This window comes from Gopherus flavomarginatus, chromosome 1 (assembly GCF_025201925.1).
Source record: "Gopherus flavomarginatus isolate rGopFla2 chromosome 1, rGopFla2.mat.asm, whole genome shotgun sequence".
NCBI classification, from domain to species: Eukaryota; Metazoa; Chordata; order Testudines; family Testudinidae; genus Gopherus; species Gopherus flavomarginatus.
Window position 1 is genome coordinate 156,574,681 of NC_066617.1, and position 21,286 is coordinate 156,595,966.

Below are 21,286 nucleotides of genomic sequence, written 5' to 3' on the forward strand. Positions count from 1 at the left end.
GACTGAGACCTCGGGGCAGACTACAGGGCAACACCCAGCCCCAGCAGGGAGGCAGGGGAAAGTATCACCCTTTGTTTTTGTGTTTATGGTACTATTTCCTTTTTGTTTGGTGGAGAATCACCTATAGGCCTACCCTCAGGCCTACCCAGGAAACACGGCCAAAGGAACACAGAAGTGGGGAGGACAAACACTGCCCAGAGTTGGGTAGGGCCTCTCCCTCAATGTGAGAGGACCATGCACACTTCTGGTAACCAAGCTGAGATTTTCCCGAGATACCTTAGTCAAACACACACTGGTTTGGATTAGAACATAAAATAAGTTTATTAACTACAGAAAGATAGATTTTAAGTGATTATAAGTGATAGCAAACAAATCAAAGCAGATTACCTAGTAAATAAACAAAATGCAAACTGAGGTTAGCATATTAGATAGGTAGGATATGAAGTAGCAAATTCTCACCCCAAATGATAAACAGGCTGGCATATACTTAAGGCATAAGCTTTTTTTCATATATAGGCTAGAAATCTCTTTAGCCTGGGACCATCATTTCCCACAGTTCAGTCTTTGTTCCTCAGGTGTTTTCAGGTGTGTCGTACCTCAGAATGATCATGATGTCATTTCCCCTTTTATATCTTCTTCCCACTTGCTGGAAAGCTCTTTTGCAGTGATCTGGGTCAAACAGTTCCCATTGTGTAGTGCTATCTCTGAGAGGTTTCTATTGTACACAGTTCCTGGAGTAATCCTTGTGCTTGTGTGCGTTTCTTCAATGAGTCATTAACATAGTTTGGCCTTTTTGCTGTTGTACCTGAAAGGCTGCTTGTGGGTGTTTTCAACGTCACAACATGTTTCAGTAACACATACATAGCCACACTTCATAACTTCACATATGATGATAGCACATACAATCCAATGCGATATTAATGTCTATCAGATCAAGACTTTTAGAATGATAGTTCACAAGGTATACTTTGTGCAAAACATGTCCTAATTACATGACAGTGGTGAATAAGGGGGTAAAAGGGTGTCATAATGGCCTCAGGGTCATCTTCTGACAGAAGGAGCACATTCTTGGACTATAGAGCTATCTGTCCTGTCCTCCCCATGATCTACACACTATGATCATCTGTTGGTCTTTTGACTGTAGCTACTCCACCAATCCCTTCAGCTGTTGGTGTTGCTGCTACTATATGGAGTGCTGCAACTAGAATTGTTGATGGTACTCTACCATCCATTTCACCATATTCTGCTTCATTTTATTGTTTTACTCACAGTTTCTATGTGGGTCTGAAATCCGACAACCTCTGACACCCTCTGTAAACTGGTGGAATAAGCCATCAAAAGAAAAGAGTTATCCATAACTTTTTCTCAGTCAGTATTGCTGGGCTCAACGGGGAGTGATCAATGGCTTGATGTCTAGTGGGGCAGCCAGCATCAAGCCGAGTGCCCCAGGGGTCAGTCCTGGGGCCGGTTTTGTTCAGCATCTTTATTAATGATCTGGATGATGGAGGGATAGGGTCCAGAGTGACCTAGACAAATTGGAGGATTGGGCCAAATTCAATCGGATGAGGTTCAACAAGGACAGGTGCAGAGTCCTGCACTTAGGATGGAAGAATCCCATGCACGGCTACAGGCTGGGGACCGACTGGCTAAGCAGCAGTTCTGCAGAAAAGGACCTGGGGATTACAGTGAATGAGAAGCTTGATATGAGTCAGCAGTGTGCCCTTGTTGCCAAGAAGACCAACAGCATATTGGGCCTTATTAGTAGGAGCATTGCCAGCAGATAGAGGGAAATGATTATTCCCCTCTATTCAGCACTGGTGAGGCCACATCTGGAGTACTGCATTCAATTTTGGTCCATCCACTACAGAATGAATGTGGACAAATTGGAGACAGTCCAGCGGAGGGCAACAAAAATGATCTGGGGGCTGGGGCACATGGCTTACAAGGAGAGTCTGAGGGAACTGGGCTTGTTTAGTCTGCAGAAGAGAAGAGTGAGGTAGGATTTGATAGCAGCCTTCAACTACCTGAAGAGGGAAGAGGATGGAGCTCGGCTGTTCTCAGTGGCAGATGACAGAATAAGGAGCAATGCTCTCAAGTTGCAGCTGAGGAGGTCTAGGTTGGATATTAGGAAAAACTATTTCACTAGGAGGGTGGTGAAGCACTGAAATGGTTTACCAAGAGAGGTGGTGGACTCTCTATCCTTAGAGTTTTATGGCCCAGCTTGACAAAGCCCTGACTGGGATGTTGTAGTTGGTGTTGGTCCTGCTTTGAGCAGGGGGTTGAACTAGATGACCTCCTGAGGTCTCTTCCAACCCCAATCTTCTATGATTCTACGTATAACAATACATTTAAAATAATTTAATATAGATAAAAGAAACAAACTTTCTCCAACCTAAATTTCTGTGGGACTCATAGGTGCTGAATTTTTTTCCCCCGGGGGGTGCTCCACCCCTGCTCTACCCCGAGGCCCTGCTCCCACTCCACCTCTTTCCCTAAGGCCCTGCCTTTGCTCTGCTTCTTCCTGCCCCTGCTGTGCCCCCTGTGACGAGTTGGGTCACAGAGACCCCCTTGGGACTGCCACCTGATGTGCTGAGACTACCTCTGAGCCCATTTTCCCTGGCAGCTTGGGACTTCAGAACCCTGCCTTGTTGAGCCACATACGCCAGTCTGCTCCAACACAGACCCAGGGTCTAAACCACGCACCTCAAAGCTGCAAACTTAACTGAAAAAAGTTTAAGAAGTGCTCCTGTCTCTAGCACCCAGACACCCAGCTCCCCCAATGGGATCCAAACCCCAAATAAATCCGTTTCACTCCGTATAAAGCGTGTACAGGGTAAACTCATAAATTGTTCATCCTCTATAACAATGATAGAGAGATATGCACAGCTGTTTGCTCCCCCAGGTATTAATTACTTGCTCTGGGTTAATTAATAAGTAAAAAGTGATTTTATTAAATATAAAAAGTAGGATTTAATTGGTTCAAAGTAATAGCAGACAGAACAAAGTAAGTTACCAAGCAAAATAAAATAAAAACACGCAAGTTTAAGCCTAATACATGTAAGAAACTGAATACAGGTAAATGTCACCCATAGAGATGTTCCAATAAGCTTCTTTCACAGACTAGACTCCATTCTAGTCTGGGCCCAGTCCTTTCCCCAGTACAGTCCTTGTTCCAGCTCAGGTGGTAGCTAGGGAATTTCTCACAACCGCAGCCCCTTTTGTTCTGTTCCACCCCCTTTTATAGCTTTGGCACAAGGTGGGAATCTTTTGTCTCTCTGGGTCCCCACCCCTCCTTCTAACTGGAAAAGCACCAGGTTTAAGATGGATTCCAGTACCAGGTGACATGGTCACATGTCCTGTGAGACCCCAAGCCTTCCTTCTTCCTGGTCTGGCCTCCAAACAGAGCCATTTACTGTCAATTGTCCTAGTTGATGGGAGCCATCAAGATTCTAAACCACCATTAATGGCCCACACTTTGCATACCTACAATAGGACTTCAGAGTTATATTTTATATTCCTAGTTTCAGATACAAGAATGATACATTTATACAAATAGGATGACTACACTGAGTAGATTATAAGCTTTGTAATGATACCTTACAAAAGACCTTTTGCATATTCCAGTTACATTAAATTCACACCCATTAGCATATTTTCATAAAATCATATGGAGTGCAATGTCACACCCCCTCTCCCAATGCCCATCTTGCCCGCCACTCGCTCCTCTCCACCTCCCCCAAGCACTTCCCGCCAGCCACTCTTGGCTCCACTGGCCACCCTGGGAACTGCCAGACAGCTGATTGGCAGCCAGCCCCAGGGCTGCAGAACCACTGTAGAAGGTCGGTGGTGAGCACCCTCTATTTTTTTTCCGTGGCTGCTTGAGCCCTGGAGTCTGCACAGAGTCAGCACCTATGGTGGGACTGATTACGGATTAAATTAAAGCTGAACATTAATAAGGTAGGTAGCAGAATCAGACCTTTAGATACTAGCTCTACCTGAGCATATAACAAAACGAAACTTTATAAAATGCTTTTTGAAATGTATAATAAAACTAATCTGTTCTGTTCTCTAGGTAGAAATAGAACCATCAACACCTCAAACACAAGCGGTGCCAGATGTCCCTGTTTTCCAGACTTTGAATGCCTCCTGCCCCAACGGGCTGGTATTAACTTTCCTTGGTCAAAATTCTATAGGTTAGTTTTGTGAATCACTATGGAAACAGGAGTATTCTGCATAAAGTTAAAATCATAAAAGATTTTTTTTTGATGTAGAGATGGATTTAAACACAGTTACAGGAAAGTTCTGACATCTAATATTGAAAACAATTCCCTAAACATTGTTATAGAAAACAACTGTATGAATTTCTTTCTATGTAGCTGAGCAAGGCTCAGGGCAGTTTATGACCCACTTTCTGTGCCTGGCCTATTAGGCTACTGCAGTGATTCAACTTGCCACAATTTTTGGTCATTTGCACAACTGTTCAACTGCACATGGTAGACTGCAGTGATACTTGAGTTGCTAGTAATCATAAGATTGAGATTTGGAGCAGTTTCATCTTCATTATGACTTGTAGTGTATATAAATGGCTAGAAGATGGATATTGGTGGTTCATAGAGCCTCAGCACAAAGGCTTATCATTATGGGAGAGAGTTTGATACTTCTGAGCCTGAGCCTGGCTAAACTTTATGAGTCATCCCTGAGCGAGAGAGAGTATGACGAGTCACCAGAGGCAATTGCCTGCATGTCTTGTGATAGGCCCCACACCATTCTACCAGGATTCAGCCAATCCACAGGCAGGGACCCACTGAAGTCATCCCAAGGTAGGGTTGTAGGTTTCTAAGAAAAGCAGTCTGTCCAGTCTGCTCAATGTCCCTATTTGGCCGGCGCATTCCCATTCCCAGTAGTTTCAACAGACTGCCGTTGCTCCTGCTCCTGCTCCAGTCTGCTCTTCACATTGCTGCTGCTCCAGTCAGCCCTTGTGCCTGCTCCAGCTGGCCCTTGCTTCTGTTCCTGCACTACCTGTGCCTGTTTCCACACTATCTAGCTCCTGCTCCAGCCTGCATCTGCTACTACCTCAGCCGGCCTGCCCAGCAACTCTAACAAAGCGGGAGAACCTAGATCACTGGTCACATAACCCTGAATTACCAGAACAATCATCTTTTATCTTCAGGCCTCCATCCCACTCCCACGTCAAAATATTTGTCTGTTCAAGGTATGTGAGGTCAGATTAGTTTAGCATTATATACAGTGCAGAGGGTAGAGAGACTCATTATTAGATGTCAAAACAAACCATGTTCGGTACAGGAGTTTCAATTGGCAGTACTAATCTCCTATAGGTGTGCAGCCTGTCTATACAATCGTCCACCACACTCAGTATACAATGAGCTCTACTGTCTGTGTCTAAGATTGACCCAAAGAATTTGTTTGCAGAGACTGTCTACTTTTATGTTTGTAAAGCATCAACCAATGTGATGGCACTCACTAAATAATAATTTTCACCAGTATTGATGCTAAGATACAACAATGATGGGCTCCTTAGAATTGCTTAGATGACAACGGCTACTCTGGTACTGTTAATTAACATAGACTTTAATTTCAGATTTGAAAGCTGAGTCTAAGGAAGCTAAAGCCAAGGCAGATGAAGCCAACAAAAATGAAACCAAGGCAGATGAGGCCAAGGAAGATGAGGCCAAGGCAGAAAAAGCCAAGCGACCTACTCTGGAAATCCTAGTTAGGCAGAGTTATCCCCAAAGGGTGAAGCATTCCCATCTGTACAAAGCGGTGAAGAAACCAGTAGAACAGGAAGTGTCTAGAGTCATTACCAGCCAAGGAACTGTCGTAAAGTACATGATTGATGGATCCACCCAGGTATAGTAAAGAGTTTGATTAGAAATGGGTTCAGCTTGGTTTTCTGGACAGGCCAAGTAGTCGTGGCCTACAGTTTCTGCCTGTAGGCAGTCTGCACCATTGGGAAAAGATATGTTTTTACAGAATTCCTGGCAAGACCACAGCCAGAAGAACAGTCCTTTTGGAATGACAACACAGAGTTGTCCAGCCTGTGTTGTTTGAGGCTAGATGTCTGTGATGGGGTGTGTAAATCCCACACTGACACAGACGGGGCTTGGGAGGGTGTGTGCTAAGATAGCCCAGTCCCGCTAGCCCTGCCAATCATGCTTGGTAGGGTTGAGGGCTTTGAAGGGAAGAAGCTGCAGTATGCAAGGCAGGAAACCCTGAGAAGGGGGTGACTAAAGTGGCTCCTGAAATAGCAGGAGGAACCCTCATGCCAGAACTGCCCTCAGCTCTGCAAGGAGTCCAGCAAACCCCAGGGCAAGCCTGATAGGGAGCAACTGACTCAGCTAGCCAGCCATAAGGACTCCAACAAAACTGCTACTCAGGTACCCCTTAGGTAAGGCTTTTTTGCCTTTTTATTGACCCCTCAAGGGGCTTGGATTGTGTTGACCAGAACATTTGCTTTTCCCTTACCCAGAAGGAAAGTGAGCAGGCCCACAAGGGTGAGGCCACTACCAGAACTAAGAGACTGTGACCTATACTAGGCCATCCCAGTGGTGGAAACTGGGTAAGGTGAGGAGCCCAGCCCAGCTAGGGAGGTGCCCCAGAGAGACTCTTTTTACAATGTCACTTCAAGACTACTGCTTTTGATACTTCTGTAATAGTACAGTGCTTCTTTCCTGTCCAGATGCCATGTTGGATTGTCCAGTGGCTTGAGGGCTAGCCTAGGTGGTGGGAACCTGGGTTGAATTCTCTAGTCCACCACAGACTTCCTGTGTGACCTTGGCAAGTCACTTAGTCTTCCTGTACCTCCATTTCCCATCTGCAAAGTGAGGATAACAGTATTTCCCTTCCTCACAGGAGCATTGTGAGGATAATGCATTAAAGATGGTGAGGTGTTCAGATACTTCAGTAATGGGAGCCATATAAGTACCTAAGACAGTTCAATATATTCTGCCTATCTATAATCTCTTCTTTGAGTGGTTACAGAGGCGTATTCCACTTGAGTATGTTATCACCTAGCACACCAAGAGCCAGAGATTTTTTTCCTGCAGCAGTATCTGTTAGAGCACTGCTCATGCCATACACCTCCTTGTGACCCTCTGTGATGTTCCCCTCTCGTGTTATCCGGACCGGTGATCTGCTAGGTCACGCCAATCCTTGACTCTGGGAGCCAGCCCTACACTGCTCTGCTGTGAGAACCCTCACTCCTGGGCTGTTCAGGCACAACATCTGACATGTAAGCTGCTCCTTGGACTGTGCAACCGAATGACACTAGCCAATATCTCCGGTCCCAGACGTAGCCCTAGGAACTTCCATCTTGCAATGTCTAGTTATTTCCGCTGGGTACTGCAAGCTTATATGAGTTCGTCAATTTAACAAAGAAATTGATATGTACCAGGCTTGTTATCCCAAGGGGAGTCTCTGACATGCTTCAAACCAAATGCACTGCTTCAGGCAGAATAAACAAACAGATTTATTAACTACAAAGATAGATTTTCGATGATTATAAGTCAAAACATAACCAGTCAGATTTGGTCAAATGAACTAAAAGCAAAACACATTCTAAGCTGATCTTAACACTTTCAGTGCATTATAAACTTAGATGCTTCTCACCACAGGCAGACTGGTTGCTCTTCAGCCAGGTTCTCCCCTTTGATCAGCACTTCAGTCGCTTGGTGTGGTGTCTGTAGATGTAGGTGGAACAGAGAGAGAGAATATGGCAACCATCTCTCCCTTTTATCATGTTCTCTTCCCTCTTGGTTTTGCCCCCACCCTTCAGAGTCAGGTGAACATTACATCATTGCACTCCCAAACTGACCAAGGGAAGTGGAGTGACTCACTCGAGAGTCCAACAAATCCTTTTGTTGCTGCCTAGGCCAATGTCCTTTGTTCCTGTGAGACTGAGTTCGGTTTGTCCCATACATGCCCTGATGAGGTGTGAACTGCCCCTCTGCTCTTGGAGAGTTTTTCTTTGGGCTTATTTTAAGCCATGAGGCTACATTTTCAGCCTCATAACAACATACAAGAAATTATAACCTATAACATTACTATAACATTGCTGTAAAGACAATTACTATAACATCACTATAACAACCAGGCTCAGTGCATCATGAGCCTTCTGAAGACACTCAATATGACAAACCTTGCACTGGACACCATGCAATCATTTTATAAAGATGAACATGGGGGTGTAGAAAGGGTGTTCCCATGAGGTACAGAACGCCAAACCCTCCTGAGACTATATAAGGCTGGCAGCACCCCAGTCCTCCTCAGTTCCTTCTTACCATCTGCAACCTGCATCTGAGTTCTGCATGTAGGTTTTCTCCTCACAGTTTTTCTACTGCATCAGACCTTCGTACTGAGACCTTCGTACTGTATATAGTACCTGTAGTTTAGTGTAGTGTAGTTTGTTCTGCTCAGCACTGTAGGCTATGCAGTATTTCCTGGGCTTCAAAAATTGCCTGTCATATGGGGTTTCTGTCTGTCATAGTGACACTCACACATGATGCTTATGGTGCCTTGGTGAAGGCCATACTAAAGAAAAGTGCAGTATTTGTCATTCTTTTAAGAAAAGAATGCAGATCACTATAGACGTTAGCCTGAAGCAACATCACAGGCAATGAGGCCTGTCTCCGCACCTGGACCTTTTTTAGATTGCTTGATCAACCATCCTTAGATGTCCTCTGCCTCTGCACTAGTTCTGGACAGACCCCAGAACTCTGATCTCCCTTTGATAAAGGAAAGGGGTCATTCATCATCTCCACATATCCGTCATAAGAGGACTCATAAAACAGACTGGAGCCATCCAAGACTGAAGAAGGATTCATCCTCCTCTTCATTGAGAACAGGGCCTCAGCCTCAGCAAAACTCAGGTACCCAGGGTAGAGCCAGGGCATCATTCCATGTTCCTCCTGTACCAAGGTGGGAGGATCCCAGTGCTGTATTGTCAACTCTGGAACTATCTGTGGGACAGCCATTGAATTCAGTACCTATGGACATGACTGCTGCTCCATTGCTGTCGGTGCTGTTGACTCTACAAGTTTACATGGGAGCATCAGACTTACTTTGTCTGTCTGTACAGGCATCCCCATTAACTCAGATTGTCAGGGCAGGGCCAGTGCCTCAGGCTAGTTCAAACCTTTTGTCCTCTTCTGCTTCAGGACAAAGATTGCCCTCATCTCTGGTACCAATGAAGAAGCAGGCGCTATCCATGGTACCTGTGCTGACTGGATGGGGACTGACGCACCCTCTGCCCTCAGCACTGTCTACTTCATCAAGTTTGGCATCAGCATTCTCAGTATCGGTGGGTTTCCCAGGGTTTGGACCAAATAGCTCCTTGGCACCAGTAGCACACCCATCCTCAGTACCAGTCCCTACTGCAAAACCCTCTCAAGGTGCCTTTGCAGTGCCAACCATGGTTCTGCTTATGGTACTAACATTAACCTTGCCCCACTGGGTTATCCTGTGGCCCCATCACAATAGTACATCTGATGCCCACTGATTATTCAAACAGCACATCACAGATCACACTCCCAGGTTGGAGTCCGTCAGCTCCTCTCTAATCCTGCCTTGACTAAAGAGATCAAGACACTCATGTGGAGTAAACATTGGTACCAAGAGCAGAGTCATTCTTATAGTAAAGACAACTCATCCTGGCCCACTGTGTACTGGCTTCCTATGCCATACCCTATGTCTCAGTGGCCCCATAGGGATCTCTGGGTGCTTTTCATTCCCACAGATCCAAATCTCCGCACAGATCTCAGAGCAACCTATGACACAAGCACAGGATAACATCCATCCTCCTCAGTCACCTCCTTTGGAGGACCCTTTGCCAGAGGAACAGCTAATGCCCCAGAAAACACCTGTGGCTCCAGTAATTCCGAACTCAACCTCTCAGTGGCCCTGAGTTCAGCTTCTCCTGTCCCAGACAATTTCATATCCTACCAGGAATTACTCAGGAGAATGACTGCAGCTCTTATACTCAAGCTAAACTAGTACAGGAAAATAGTCACAAATTGGTGGACATCCTCTAGGCAACAAACCCAGGAAGGGTTACTTTCCTAATTAATGGCACATTAACTTTGTGGCACATTGTAGGGCAGTGGTTTTCAAACCTTTTTCCTTGGGACCCAGCGGAGCTGGGGATGAGGGGTTTGGTGTTTGGGAGGTGCTCAGGGCTGGGGCAGAGGGCTGGGTGGTGGAGGTGAGGGCTGTCGGGTGGGGCTGGGAATGAGAAGTTCAGGGTGTGGGAGGGGGCTCTTGGCTGGGGGAGGGGGTTGGGGTGCAGGAGAGGGGCAGGGCTTTTGGCTGGGGATGAGAGGTTTGGGGTGCAAGAGGGGCTCCAGGTTTGGGGGGACTCAGGGCTATGGCAGGGCGTTGGATGCAGGAGGGGGTCAGGGCTCTGGAATGGGAGTGCAGGCTCTGGGGTGGGTCTGGGGATGTGGGGTTTGGGGTCCAGGAAGGGGTTCCAGGTTTGGGGTGGCTCAGGACTGGGGCAGGGGATTGAGGCACAGGGTTGGGGTGCTGACTTACCTTCCATGGTTCCCCGTCAGCAGCACAACTGGGGTGCACCGTGGACTGCAATGCACCCTGGAAGCAGCCAGCAACAGGTCTGGCTCCTAGGCGGAGGCGTGCAACCCTCGTCCACAGGCACCGCCCCCCACCCTCCCAGTTCCGATTGGCCGGCAGTGTGGAGCCGGTGCTCGGGGCGGGAGAAGCGCGCGGAGCCCTGTGGCATCCCTGCCTAGAAGCCAGACCCGCTGTTGGCCACTTCCAGGGCACAGCGCAGTGTTGAAAAAGGTAGGCACTAGCCTTCCTTAGCTGGGCAGCACTGCCGACAGGACTTTTAATGTCTCAGTTGGCTGTACTTACCAGAGCAAGGCGACCCAACACCTTACATGCCACAACCCAGTAGTGGGTCGTGACCTACCATTTGTAAAACACTGCTGTAGTGGTCCCTCAGGCCCAGACTCGGAGGGAGGCCACTCTGTGTCGCAGCATCAGGCAACAAAGAGTTGATTAACAGTCTATGGCTCTGGCCCTCTGGCATGCAGAGCAATAAGCGGTCCCTAGCCCAAGAGGCTTGGGCCAGGGCAATCACAGTCTTGGCTCTGGGCAGAGCAGAGCATGGAGCAGCCTTTCACCTAAGTCTCCTAGCTAAGGCAGCCAGTAGATAAACAATCTGGGGCTCTGGCCCTCTGGGCAGGGCAGGACAGAGCAGGGAGCAGGCTTTCCCCTAAGCCTCCTGGCTAAGGCAGCCAGCAAACAGGTCTGTGGCTCTGGCCCTTTGGGAAAAATAGGCTGCTACTCCAAGGGTGGGTTTGGCAGCAGGGGGTGGGGTGCCTGGGCCCACCCTACTGGACTGGGTCCCAGCCCAGGGCCCTAACAGTGGCAAATGGCTCTGCCACTAGGTCAGCAGGGATCTTACTGAAACAGGCTGACCTATGCTCCGACAACAAAATCAAACTAAAGTCTTGTTTCCCTGAGCCACTTCCTACAACAGTCTAGATGGGGTTTCTGTAGTCCAAGAGTCCGCTGTCTTTTTGGGGTACACTGCAGATGGCAGTCCCAGCAACTCCTCTCCAGCGTCAGTCTTGTCTGGGGGCAGGGCACTGCACAGCGCCAATTCAGCTCCAGAGTTCTGCAGCAGGCTGGAGTCATCTGTCTCCTCCCCTCCTGGCTCCAGCTTGACTGAGCTGTAAGTCCTGCCTTTTCTAATTCCTGTCATGCCCCTCTGCTTCCACAAATACACAACACATACTAATAATTAATAGGGGGACCCTTGAGCTGCTTGAGACCCTAAGCAATTGCTTAGTCTGCTTATGCCTAGCGCCAGCTCTGGTTTCTATTCAGCCCGTGCTATAGCTGCTAATGAGAGGTTGTGGCAAGGAACATTTATGTCTACCCTGAAGGACAAAGAATCTAAAAGATTATACTCATTAGACAGATTTATTCTACTGCATCACTCCAAATGAGAATTGCCAACCACCAAGCTCTAACTTCATTTTTGTCAGCAAATGACATTTACCTGCTCCAGACAGATTTAATACCATGATCAGCCTTGTGAATTAACTGCCAGGGCAACTGTGCATCGCTATTAGAAGTTGTCTAAGTCTGCTCCGTCATATGACCTCCTGCACACAGCTTGCCAGACTATGCCTTCACTATGTGTCTGGTTACCGGTTGGTTAACAGATACAGGAATCATGTTTTGCTGGTGTGTAGAATGTTTTGATTCAAGGTAGAAAAGATTCCAGAACAAAATAGGCTTCCAAGTGGATGAGATTTCTGATTTGGGCTTATGGGCGATGCATGAACCCCCCATTTGAGAAGGGTAGTCCCCTGCCCCACCTCTTCTGCCCACAGGGCCAAAGGAGCCCCAAGCCTCCCCCGCACAGCCAGAGGAGCCCTGGAGAAGCCCCAGTGGGCCGCACCTGAGCTGCCCCAAGTCCCGACCTGCCACCCCAAGTCCCAGCCCAAGCAACTCTGAGCTACAGGCCACTGGCCAGCCCAAGCTGCCCCAGGCCCCCAGCCAGCCTGAGTCGCCCCAGGCCACCGGCCCTCCCACCCAAGCCCCTGGCCCACTGGCCTGCCTGCCTGAGCCCCCGCTGGCTTCAGGGTAGAAGCAGAGCGAGGATGGGAAGAGGAGCAGAGTGGGCGGGGCTGTGTGGGAAGAGCAAGACATAGGAGTGGGCCTCAGAGCCTGCACTCCAAAGGCAACAGGCCAGCAGTGTGCCCTCAGAGGGAGATGCACCACATCATGTTTGGGGAGGCTTAGCCTCCCTGGGTCTATTATATCCACTGCCCATGTTTGGGCTGAACAGTGGTATTGATCAGCTACTGACTCCAAGATCCCGGCTATCCTGAACTTGCTTTGTTTAAAGAACTCAGGAATCTCAATTAGCTCTGTCCTAGTGTACTTGGCAGTCATATCAACTTAGCACCCTCCCATCCAGAGATACACAGTTTTCCTCCATCAAATGATGTCTGGATTTCTAACGGGCCTTACATAAATGTTTGCCATAGTTAGAGACTCTCCTCTTAGGAACTCAATGTAATTCTAACAGGTTTAATGGGACCTCTATCTGAGCCCATGGCAACTTGTTCCCTGTAGCACTTATCAATGAAAAAAGCATTTTTAGTGGCAATTACATCAGCCTGAAGAACTGGGGAAATATAAGCTCTAATGGAAAAGCCCTTCCTATACGATATTCCATAGAGATAAGGTTACTCTTAGGTCTCATCCTAAATTCCTGCCTGAGATAATCATCAACTTTCATTTGAACCAAATGATCCATTTACCAGTTTTCTTCCTGAAACAACAATCTAACCAAGAGGAGCCTAGGCTACATACTTTCAATCTCCTTACAGCATTATCAATCTATCTACATAGGATCAAACCATTTAGAGTCTCCCTAAGACTTCATTCATTTTACAGGGCCAAGCTATTTTGACCCAGAGACTTTCCCAATGGATGTCTGCCTGCACTAAGACTTGTTACCATCTAGCTAGCTTAGATCTCTTAGTGCAGATTCAGATGACTCCACGAGGGCTCAGACAGCTTCTGCCACTTTCCTGAGAAACATACCAATCTTAGAGATATGCAAAGCAGATACTTAGGGTTCATTGCATACATTCCCTGGTGGAGTATCCAGATCCGATGCTTCTTTTGGCAGAGTTGTTCTGCAGTCTTTATTTTAGTGAACTCTCAGCACCCACGTCCTTACATCAGCCTCTTACATAAATTAAGTTGCCATGGTATAAGAGGGAAGAACCTTTCATGGATTGAGAACTGGTTAAAAGACAGGGAACAAAGAGTAGGAATAAATGGTAAAATTTCAGAATGGAGAGGGGTAACTAGTGGTGTTCCCCAAGGGTCAGTCCTAGGACCAATCCTATTCAGATTATTCATAAATGATCTGGAGAAAGGGGTAAACAGGTGGCAAAGTTTGCAGATGATACTAAATTTCTCAAGATAGTTAAGACCAAAGCAAACTCTGAAGAACTTCAAAAAGATCTCACAAAACTAAGTAGGCAACAAAATGGCAAATGAAATTTAATGTGGATAAATGTAAAGTAATGCACATTGGAAAAAATAACCCCAACTATACATACAATATGATGGAGGCTAATTTAGCTACAGCTAATCAGGAAAGAGACCTTGGAGTCATTGTGGATAGTTCTCTGAAGACGTCCAGGCAGTGTGCAACATAAGTCAAAAAGCTAACAGGATGTTAGGTATCATTTAAAAAGAGAGAGAGAATAAAACCGAGAATATCTTATTGCCCTTATATAAATCCATGGTACACTCACATACTTGAATACAGATGTGGTCTCCTCATCTCAAAAAAGATATACTGGCATTAGAAAAGGTTCAGAGAAGGGCAACTAAAATGGTTAGGGGTTTGGAACAGGTCCCATATGAGAAGAGAGTAAAGAGGCTAGGACTTTTCAGCTTGGAAGAGAGGAGACTAAGGGGGGATATGATAGAGGTATATAAAACCATGAGTGGTGCGGAGAAAGTGAATAAGGAAAAGTTATTTACTTGTTCCCATAATATAAGAACTAGGGACCACCAAATGAAATTAATGGGAAGCAGATTTAAAACAAATAAAAGGAAGTTCATTTTCACACAGTCAACCTGTGGAACTCCTTGCCTGAGGAGGTCGTGAAGGCTAGAACTGTAACAGGGTTTAAAAGAGAACTAGATAAATTCATGGAGGTTAAGTCCATTAATGGCTATTAGCCAGAATGGATAAGGAATGGTGACCCTAGCCTCTGTTTGTGGATGGCAGGAGAGAGATCACTTGTTTGTTACCTGTTAAGTTTACTCCCTCTGGGGAACCCAGCATTGGCCACTGTCAGTAGACAGGATACTGGGCTGGATGGACCTTTAGTCAGACCCAGTATGGCTGTTCTTATGTTTTTATTATTCATGTCATTGCTTGTGAGTCACCAAGAGTGGGTTATTTATTGGCAAGCACTTGAAGATGAAGAAACAGTTACTTACTTTACAGTAACTATGAGTCTTTGAAATGTGTAGTCCATAGATATTTTGTGACCTGCCCCTAGAACACCTGGATTCTGTGTTGGCAAAGGAACTGAGTGGCAGTCAGGGCTCCCCTGCTCTTTTTGCCTTCAGCATAGGGCACAAGGCCACTCAGGACACAAGTACAACCCAACAGAAACTGCTGGCCAAAATAGTCCAATCTTGAGTTCATGGATAGGGTGACCATATGTCCTGTTTTGGCCAGGACAGTCCCCTTCTTTAAGCCTTGTCCCAGACATCCTGTTTTTGTTTAGCAAAAATGGGCATTTGTCCTGTTTGCTTTTGCAAGTTTCAAGTTGCTCTGATCAGTTGGCAAAAGCAAATGGAACAAATGCCCAGTTTTGCCCAAAAAGTGGGTTGTACCCCCATCAGGAACATTTGGAGAGGCCAGTGGCAACACGAGGTGCTGGTGGTGGGGCTTGTGCAGTCAGCCCATGGCGCTGTGAGGCTCAGGTGGTCAGCCACAGTCCTGGGTGGCGTGGGGCTCAGGCAAGCAGCAATGCCAAGTGGCTCGGGACAGCCCCATGGCGGGGGGTGCTCTCAGGTGAGTGGTCATGCCAATCTGCTCAGGCCAGAGCCATGCCATGTCCTGATTTTACTTTGATAAATATGGTCACCCTACTCATGGACATGTGTGCACTGTCAGCATACCACCTACCCTGATCTAATCTGTGCTTACACTTGCCACTGCCCCAGTTTCCCCTTTTGGCCTCCTCAGTAACCCCACAAAAGGGCAGGTTTATTCACAGAAAGTTAAAAATTGAAAACAAAACTCCCTTTGGTGACCAGGGAGTTTTGTTATCAGAGTCCCAAATAATGTCTGTCACCACAAGACAAAGTTAATATACTCAACTCTGATATCTTGTGCCACTCTTGGGGACCCTATTCAGTCCCAGCCTCTTGATTCTCTTCTGTTCTCTACTCACTTTGAATCTTCCCCTGCTCTTTATCACGCAGCCACTCCCAGGGCTTTTCCACCTGGAGTCTTTCCCTGCTCTAGGGTTGCCACCTTTCTAAAGGCTGGTAACCAGACCCTGAGGCCCTGCGCCTTGCTCAACCTCTTCTCCCCATGGCCCCGCTCCCATCGCTTGCAGGATCTTCACCAGTACAGCCGAGGCTGCCTTGTCCACCATCTGTGGGCTGCACAGGGCCAGGTGTAGCAGCTTGGCCCCAGGGGCAGCGTCTGCAGTTCTGCCTCCTTCCTTCTGTTTAGGGTTACCATTTTTTCCACAGATCAAAAAAAAATGGACACCAGGGCTTATTAAGCAGCACCCAGACACACAAGCTGAAACCCAGACTGTCTGGGCGCAAACCAGATGGGTGGCAACCCTACCCTTCTCCGTTTCAAGCAGCAACTTGCAGGGCTTGCTACCTCAAGTCCTTCCTTTCTCCCAGAAAGGGATCCAGAACCTCCTATCCCTGGGCAGGCCTCTGTCTGCCCTGTGACTCTGTCCTCTGGCTTGACTACCTTCATGAAGCCCCTCTTATCTATACTCCAGAGGCCTGATATAGTCACATGATCCACCTGTCACATGACAATCTTCATTCTCTCCACCTGGGGAGGCAAGTTAAGTGGACTGGGCCCATCTCCCTGTAAAGAGGCCCACCATCCTGTGACATGTACTAAGAGTGGAGGACATGTGGACAACCTGTCAAGAGAAACTACATTTACTGTGAGTATGTAACTTTCTTCCTCTATGAACCACTATCATGGCAAAAGCTATATACTCCAGTGCTGGAAATGACCCATCCCAGAACAAAGACCAATACAATGAGACAAATGAGCTAGCAGGCCTGTAAAAAGTGGCATACAAAAAACTCAGGAAATATCAATGATTTAAATAGAATGGTCGTTATGTTTATAATATCACCATGTAATTAAATAGAATCACTGTTTATTAGAAGCTTGTGCAGTTACAATTATTGATCCCACTTTTTTCTGAGTAGTGATCTTTATCTTCTGCACTCACTCTGAGGGCTTCTTTCCTTCTCCATTATCTACTACTTTCATTTGAACATTTTCTCTGTTTTATGTTCTTTTTGTTATTTGAAATTATTTTAATATAAAGAAACTGCTTTGTTTTCTCCCAAGGTTCTTTTTCCTGATGGCATGGTGATCAAGAGTCCCCATTCAGTTCTAACATCATCACCTGCAGTTAGTACACAATCATCCATTGTTGAGACTAGCCTACAGAGCCAACCATTGCCAAAACTGGTGCCTTCTACTGACATCAGCACCAAAAAAGGTAGCATTTTCAGTGTTAATCAGCTGGAATTATTGCATCTTAGCAAGGTCATACCCAGCAGAAAAAGTTTTTCTGCAGCCTGAAAGTTCTGCCAGTGTTGAGAATGTGCCATTTTACCTGCACTTTAGTGTTGCAATACTTCTCAGGTTTGTCACCTTTATAGGCATTAATGTCTCCTCTTTCTCTCCAGCCCTTTCTTTTTCTTCTAATGTGGAAGAAAACACACATGAAAATATATATATGAGTTCACCAATACCAGAGTGACCCAATACAAAGTATATTAAAGTAAATCCTCAGACTTTCGGTAATATCAAATCCCTGAGACCTTATTCACCTTTTACTCTGTCCCTATTCAGGGATGCTCCTCTTGAAGTCAACGGGTGTTTGGCTAAGTAAGGGCTGAGTAACAACTGAGTAAGGACCTCAGAGTACAGCTCAGAATAAGTACCCGTAATCATAACATTAACTTGTACTTTACTGGGGCCTTATCTCATGAATAGAAACTGGTGACTGAGCTCATCAACAGTAAAAACCTGTAGAAAATCAACTTTGATTTCATCCTGCAGAGACAGAGAGAAGGCAAGTGAGACCACATTTCAGGATTTCTTGATCTCATTTGGGCCTCCAGCCACACTTTACACATTACAGCAATGTGGTTTTTATTTTTTTTAGTTTTTATTTTTTTAATTTTGCAATGTCCTGTTTTGATATTCCAGGAAAGTTTATAGTTTACTGACACATCTTTTGACGCTCTATGCTACATATTACACTGACCTAGACCAACAGGTGTTTTGTTTCTGTTCTTACAGGAAAGGGTGGCCACAAAGGTAGCACAGCACCAGCAGCCAAATATGAATTGCCTGAATCTGCTGTTCAGGAACCCCTGCCTACTCTGCTACAACCTGTAGACAACCAGTTAGGCACCTGGATAACAACCACCCCATCAGGCATTCAAGTGGGCACTAAGGGAGCAAACAGAATGGATCTGAAGCCACTGTTAACTTATCAGGCAACTGACCCAGTTAATGGAATGGTACTGCTATTCTAATATCATAGTTCTATCCTACTGAGTTTAAAGATCTGGCTGATAGCATTTGTTACAGAATTTGTTCATTGGATATGTTTCCTTAGATCTCTAACATTATACTATTAAAGATACACATGGTATTAGATTTGGAAAAAACTCTGAACTTTCAAACCACTGAGCAATATAAAATTGTGTTGTTTAGCTTTGTCAAATGTGCAGTATCTTACCTTATCTATCTAATGTATTATTGATACTGCTGTTACAGTGGTATCTGAGAGCCATTGGAAACCAGTATTCTTTTACCCTTCCAGGTTATGATAATGCGAGAAGACAAGGTGCTAATGGTTCAGAAAATGGATGATACCAAGATAGTGGATCATGCTGATGGTACTAGAATCACCACATTTTATCAAGATTATGAGGAACCTTTTGTATCTGAGGATAAGGAAGAAATAGGTAAAATCAAAAAGGGAGCAATTCCCACTCCTGTATCTTGTAAAACTGTAATATTTCAACATAAACAATAGATTTTCCACCAAGGTTTTATATGTATAGCCTACACAACAAATCTGATCTCAGCTGGTCTAGGATGGGCTTCTTTGGAGAACTTTATTTCTTCAGGAGTTGTTATAATAGACTTCAATGTGGCAAAAGAGAGGTAACAAGCAAGTCTTCCATCTGTCCATTGAACCACTTATTTGACCCTCATCACTGTGGTAGTAGCCGCATACTTCTCATTACACTTTTACCTCGATATAACACTGTCTTCGGGAGCCAAAAAATCATACCATGTTATAGGTGAAACCTCATTATATCGAACTTGTTTTGATCCGCCTGAGTGTGCAGCCCTACCCCTCCCCCCCTCGAGCTCTGCTTTACTGCATTATATTCAAATTCATGTTATATCGGGTCGTGTTATATCGGGGTAGAGGTCTACTTTAAAAAAAATCCCTCTCTTTCTTTCCGTCATCAACAAGCAGACTAAGGGTGTTTGATTTTTAAATTACTGGATCTGTGAGAAGTTGGTACTATTGTGAGAAAGCCTAGGTGCAAAGAGGTGTGTTTTACATTTGTCTCTGAATGCAGTGAGGCTAATGGTCATTCATATTCCTTCTGACAGTATGTCCCTTTGGTCCAGTTGCTGTGCAGGTTCTGTCTCTCAGGGTCAGGTGCCAACCCGTGTTGGCTGACAGTGACATTGTTCTAATGGAATGTGGTAGGAGGTTCTGGTCATGAAGGGAGGAATGGTAGACAGGACTATGTAAGACTTTAAACTGGATTATGTATTCAAAGGGGAGCCAGTCTAGAGACTAGCATATCAGGATGGTGTGTTCCTTGTGAGCTGTGTTGCTGAATAGGTGGGCTGATGCATTTCCTCACAGCGTGGGGCTTCCTTCCCAGATATAAAGAATTGCAACAGTACAGCCTACATGTTACAAATGCATGGATTATTTTGGCTAGGTCTACTACACATAATCTTCTGACAAGCCATATATGATAGTGAGGATTTTCTGCTATTGTAGCTACTTGGATGTCCAAATACAGTGCAGAGTCTAAGAGAATTCCAAGCCTACATATTGCTTTGAGAATATAAGAGCAGGTGCCTTCGATGAAAGGAATTTTTATGGAGAAGCGTTCATCAAGGTGCCCTGTGCAAGAGCTGAAGGACCAGCCCTATTGGAAATAAAGAAACTGAGACATAGATTGTCCCACAGTTCATGTCCTCCTGTTTTGTGTGGCTAACTGTTTGGTGTTCATTACTAGGTGAATCTCCCCAAACTATCAGAAGGAAAGTAAAATGCATACGAGTGGAGAATCCTGACTTTGCTACGGTTATAACAAACTGTGAAGACAGCACGTGTTGTACCATCTTTGGAGATGGGACATCTATTATAGCAAAGCCACTGGGAACATATCAGGTGAGCATTAGTCTAAGATTATAACAGTATAATGTATGTGTTTGTGTTCTGAACTTCTCATCCCTGCTTTTGTCTCCTCTTTCCCTAGCTATCATAACTCCCTTTTCTATGGCCTTTCCACATCCTATCCAGATTCCAGCTTTGCAGAATGTGGCCACTCCACCTATACTCAAACTCCACAACTCCGTGGATTCCCATTTACTTCAGAAGCCAGTTCAAAATTTATCTCATATTAAAAATATTAATGTTTAAAATATTGCACAGACTAACATCAGCCTACGTCATGGGCTTTGTCTTTCTCTGTTTCCCTCTCCACTCCCTCCAAACAGGATAATTACATATTAAAGGTCTGGACTGGATTTTTCTTCCTGAGTTCAACAATTGCTCATTTTCAAATTGCTTCTAAACTCAGATGTCAACCATTGGCAGCTGAACCTCCTCTCCTCTTGTTATGGCAGGTGTTACCCTCCAGTACCGGCTGCCTTTTCATTGATGATGATTGTTCAGCAGTTTATTCCCATGAGATTTTCAATAAAACTCAGCTTCTCTGCAAGCGTGAGGAGAAACAAGCAGGGAGATACATTATGAAACACACCTCCAATATTATCTGTGAGATGCTGGATCCTGAAGGAAATCTTTTCAAGGTAAAATACCAAGTAGGAAGTCAGAACTTGTATTTTGTGTTAAGTAGTTTTATCTACTTTGTAAATGGAGAGCTTTGTAGCCCTGTAGTATTAATAGCCCTGTGGGTGGGCAGCTTAGCCAACCAAATGTCACAGCAGCTGGGCACTGGATATGGTACCTCAGCATAGAGTAGACTTCAGTCTGGAAGTGACTTTTGGAGCTCCCTCACCTTTAGAGGCAAAAAAAGAAGTGTCACACAAAATGAGACCCTTGGTGTGCAACTGCATCATGTCTGTAAAGTCACATTGAGTAATGTGACTTATTGCACAATTTTAAGCAAAGGAAGTTGCTGTAAGAGTTGGGATCTGAACAGGGGAAAGGATACTGAGCATTTTCTTACAAAATCCCAC

General features: G+C 45.5%; 1 protein-coding gene across 6 annotated transcripts in view; it reads left to right on the forward strand.

Annotated features, from left to right (window-relative positions):
• Positions 1–21,286, forward strand: part of SPAG17 (sperm associated antigen 17) — a 328,728-nt gene that overhangs the window by 198,537 nt on the left and 108,905 nt on the right. For all 6 annotated transcript variants that reach the window (XR_007769040.1, XM_050921082.1, XM_050921091.1 and 3 more), the window contains exons 25-31: positions 4,073–4,193; positions 5,600–5,868; positions 17,153–17,306; positions 18,116–18,339; positions 18,645–18,789; positions 20,098–20,252; positions 20,711–20,896. Coding sequence is in view for 5 of the 6 variants with exons in the window: in XM_050921082.1 (XP_050777039.1) it covers positions 4,073–4,193; positions 5,600–5,868; positions 17,153–17,306; positions 18,116–18,339; positions 18,645–18,789; positions 20,098–20,252; positions 20,711–20,896 (1,254 nt within the window). In the remaining variant the exon portion in view is untranslated. The remainder of the gene's footprint in view (positions 1–4,072; positions 4,194–5,599; positions 5,869–17,152; positions 17,307–18,115; positions 18,340–18,644; positions 18,790–20,097; positions 20,253–20,710; positions 20,897–21,286) is intronic.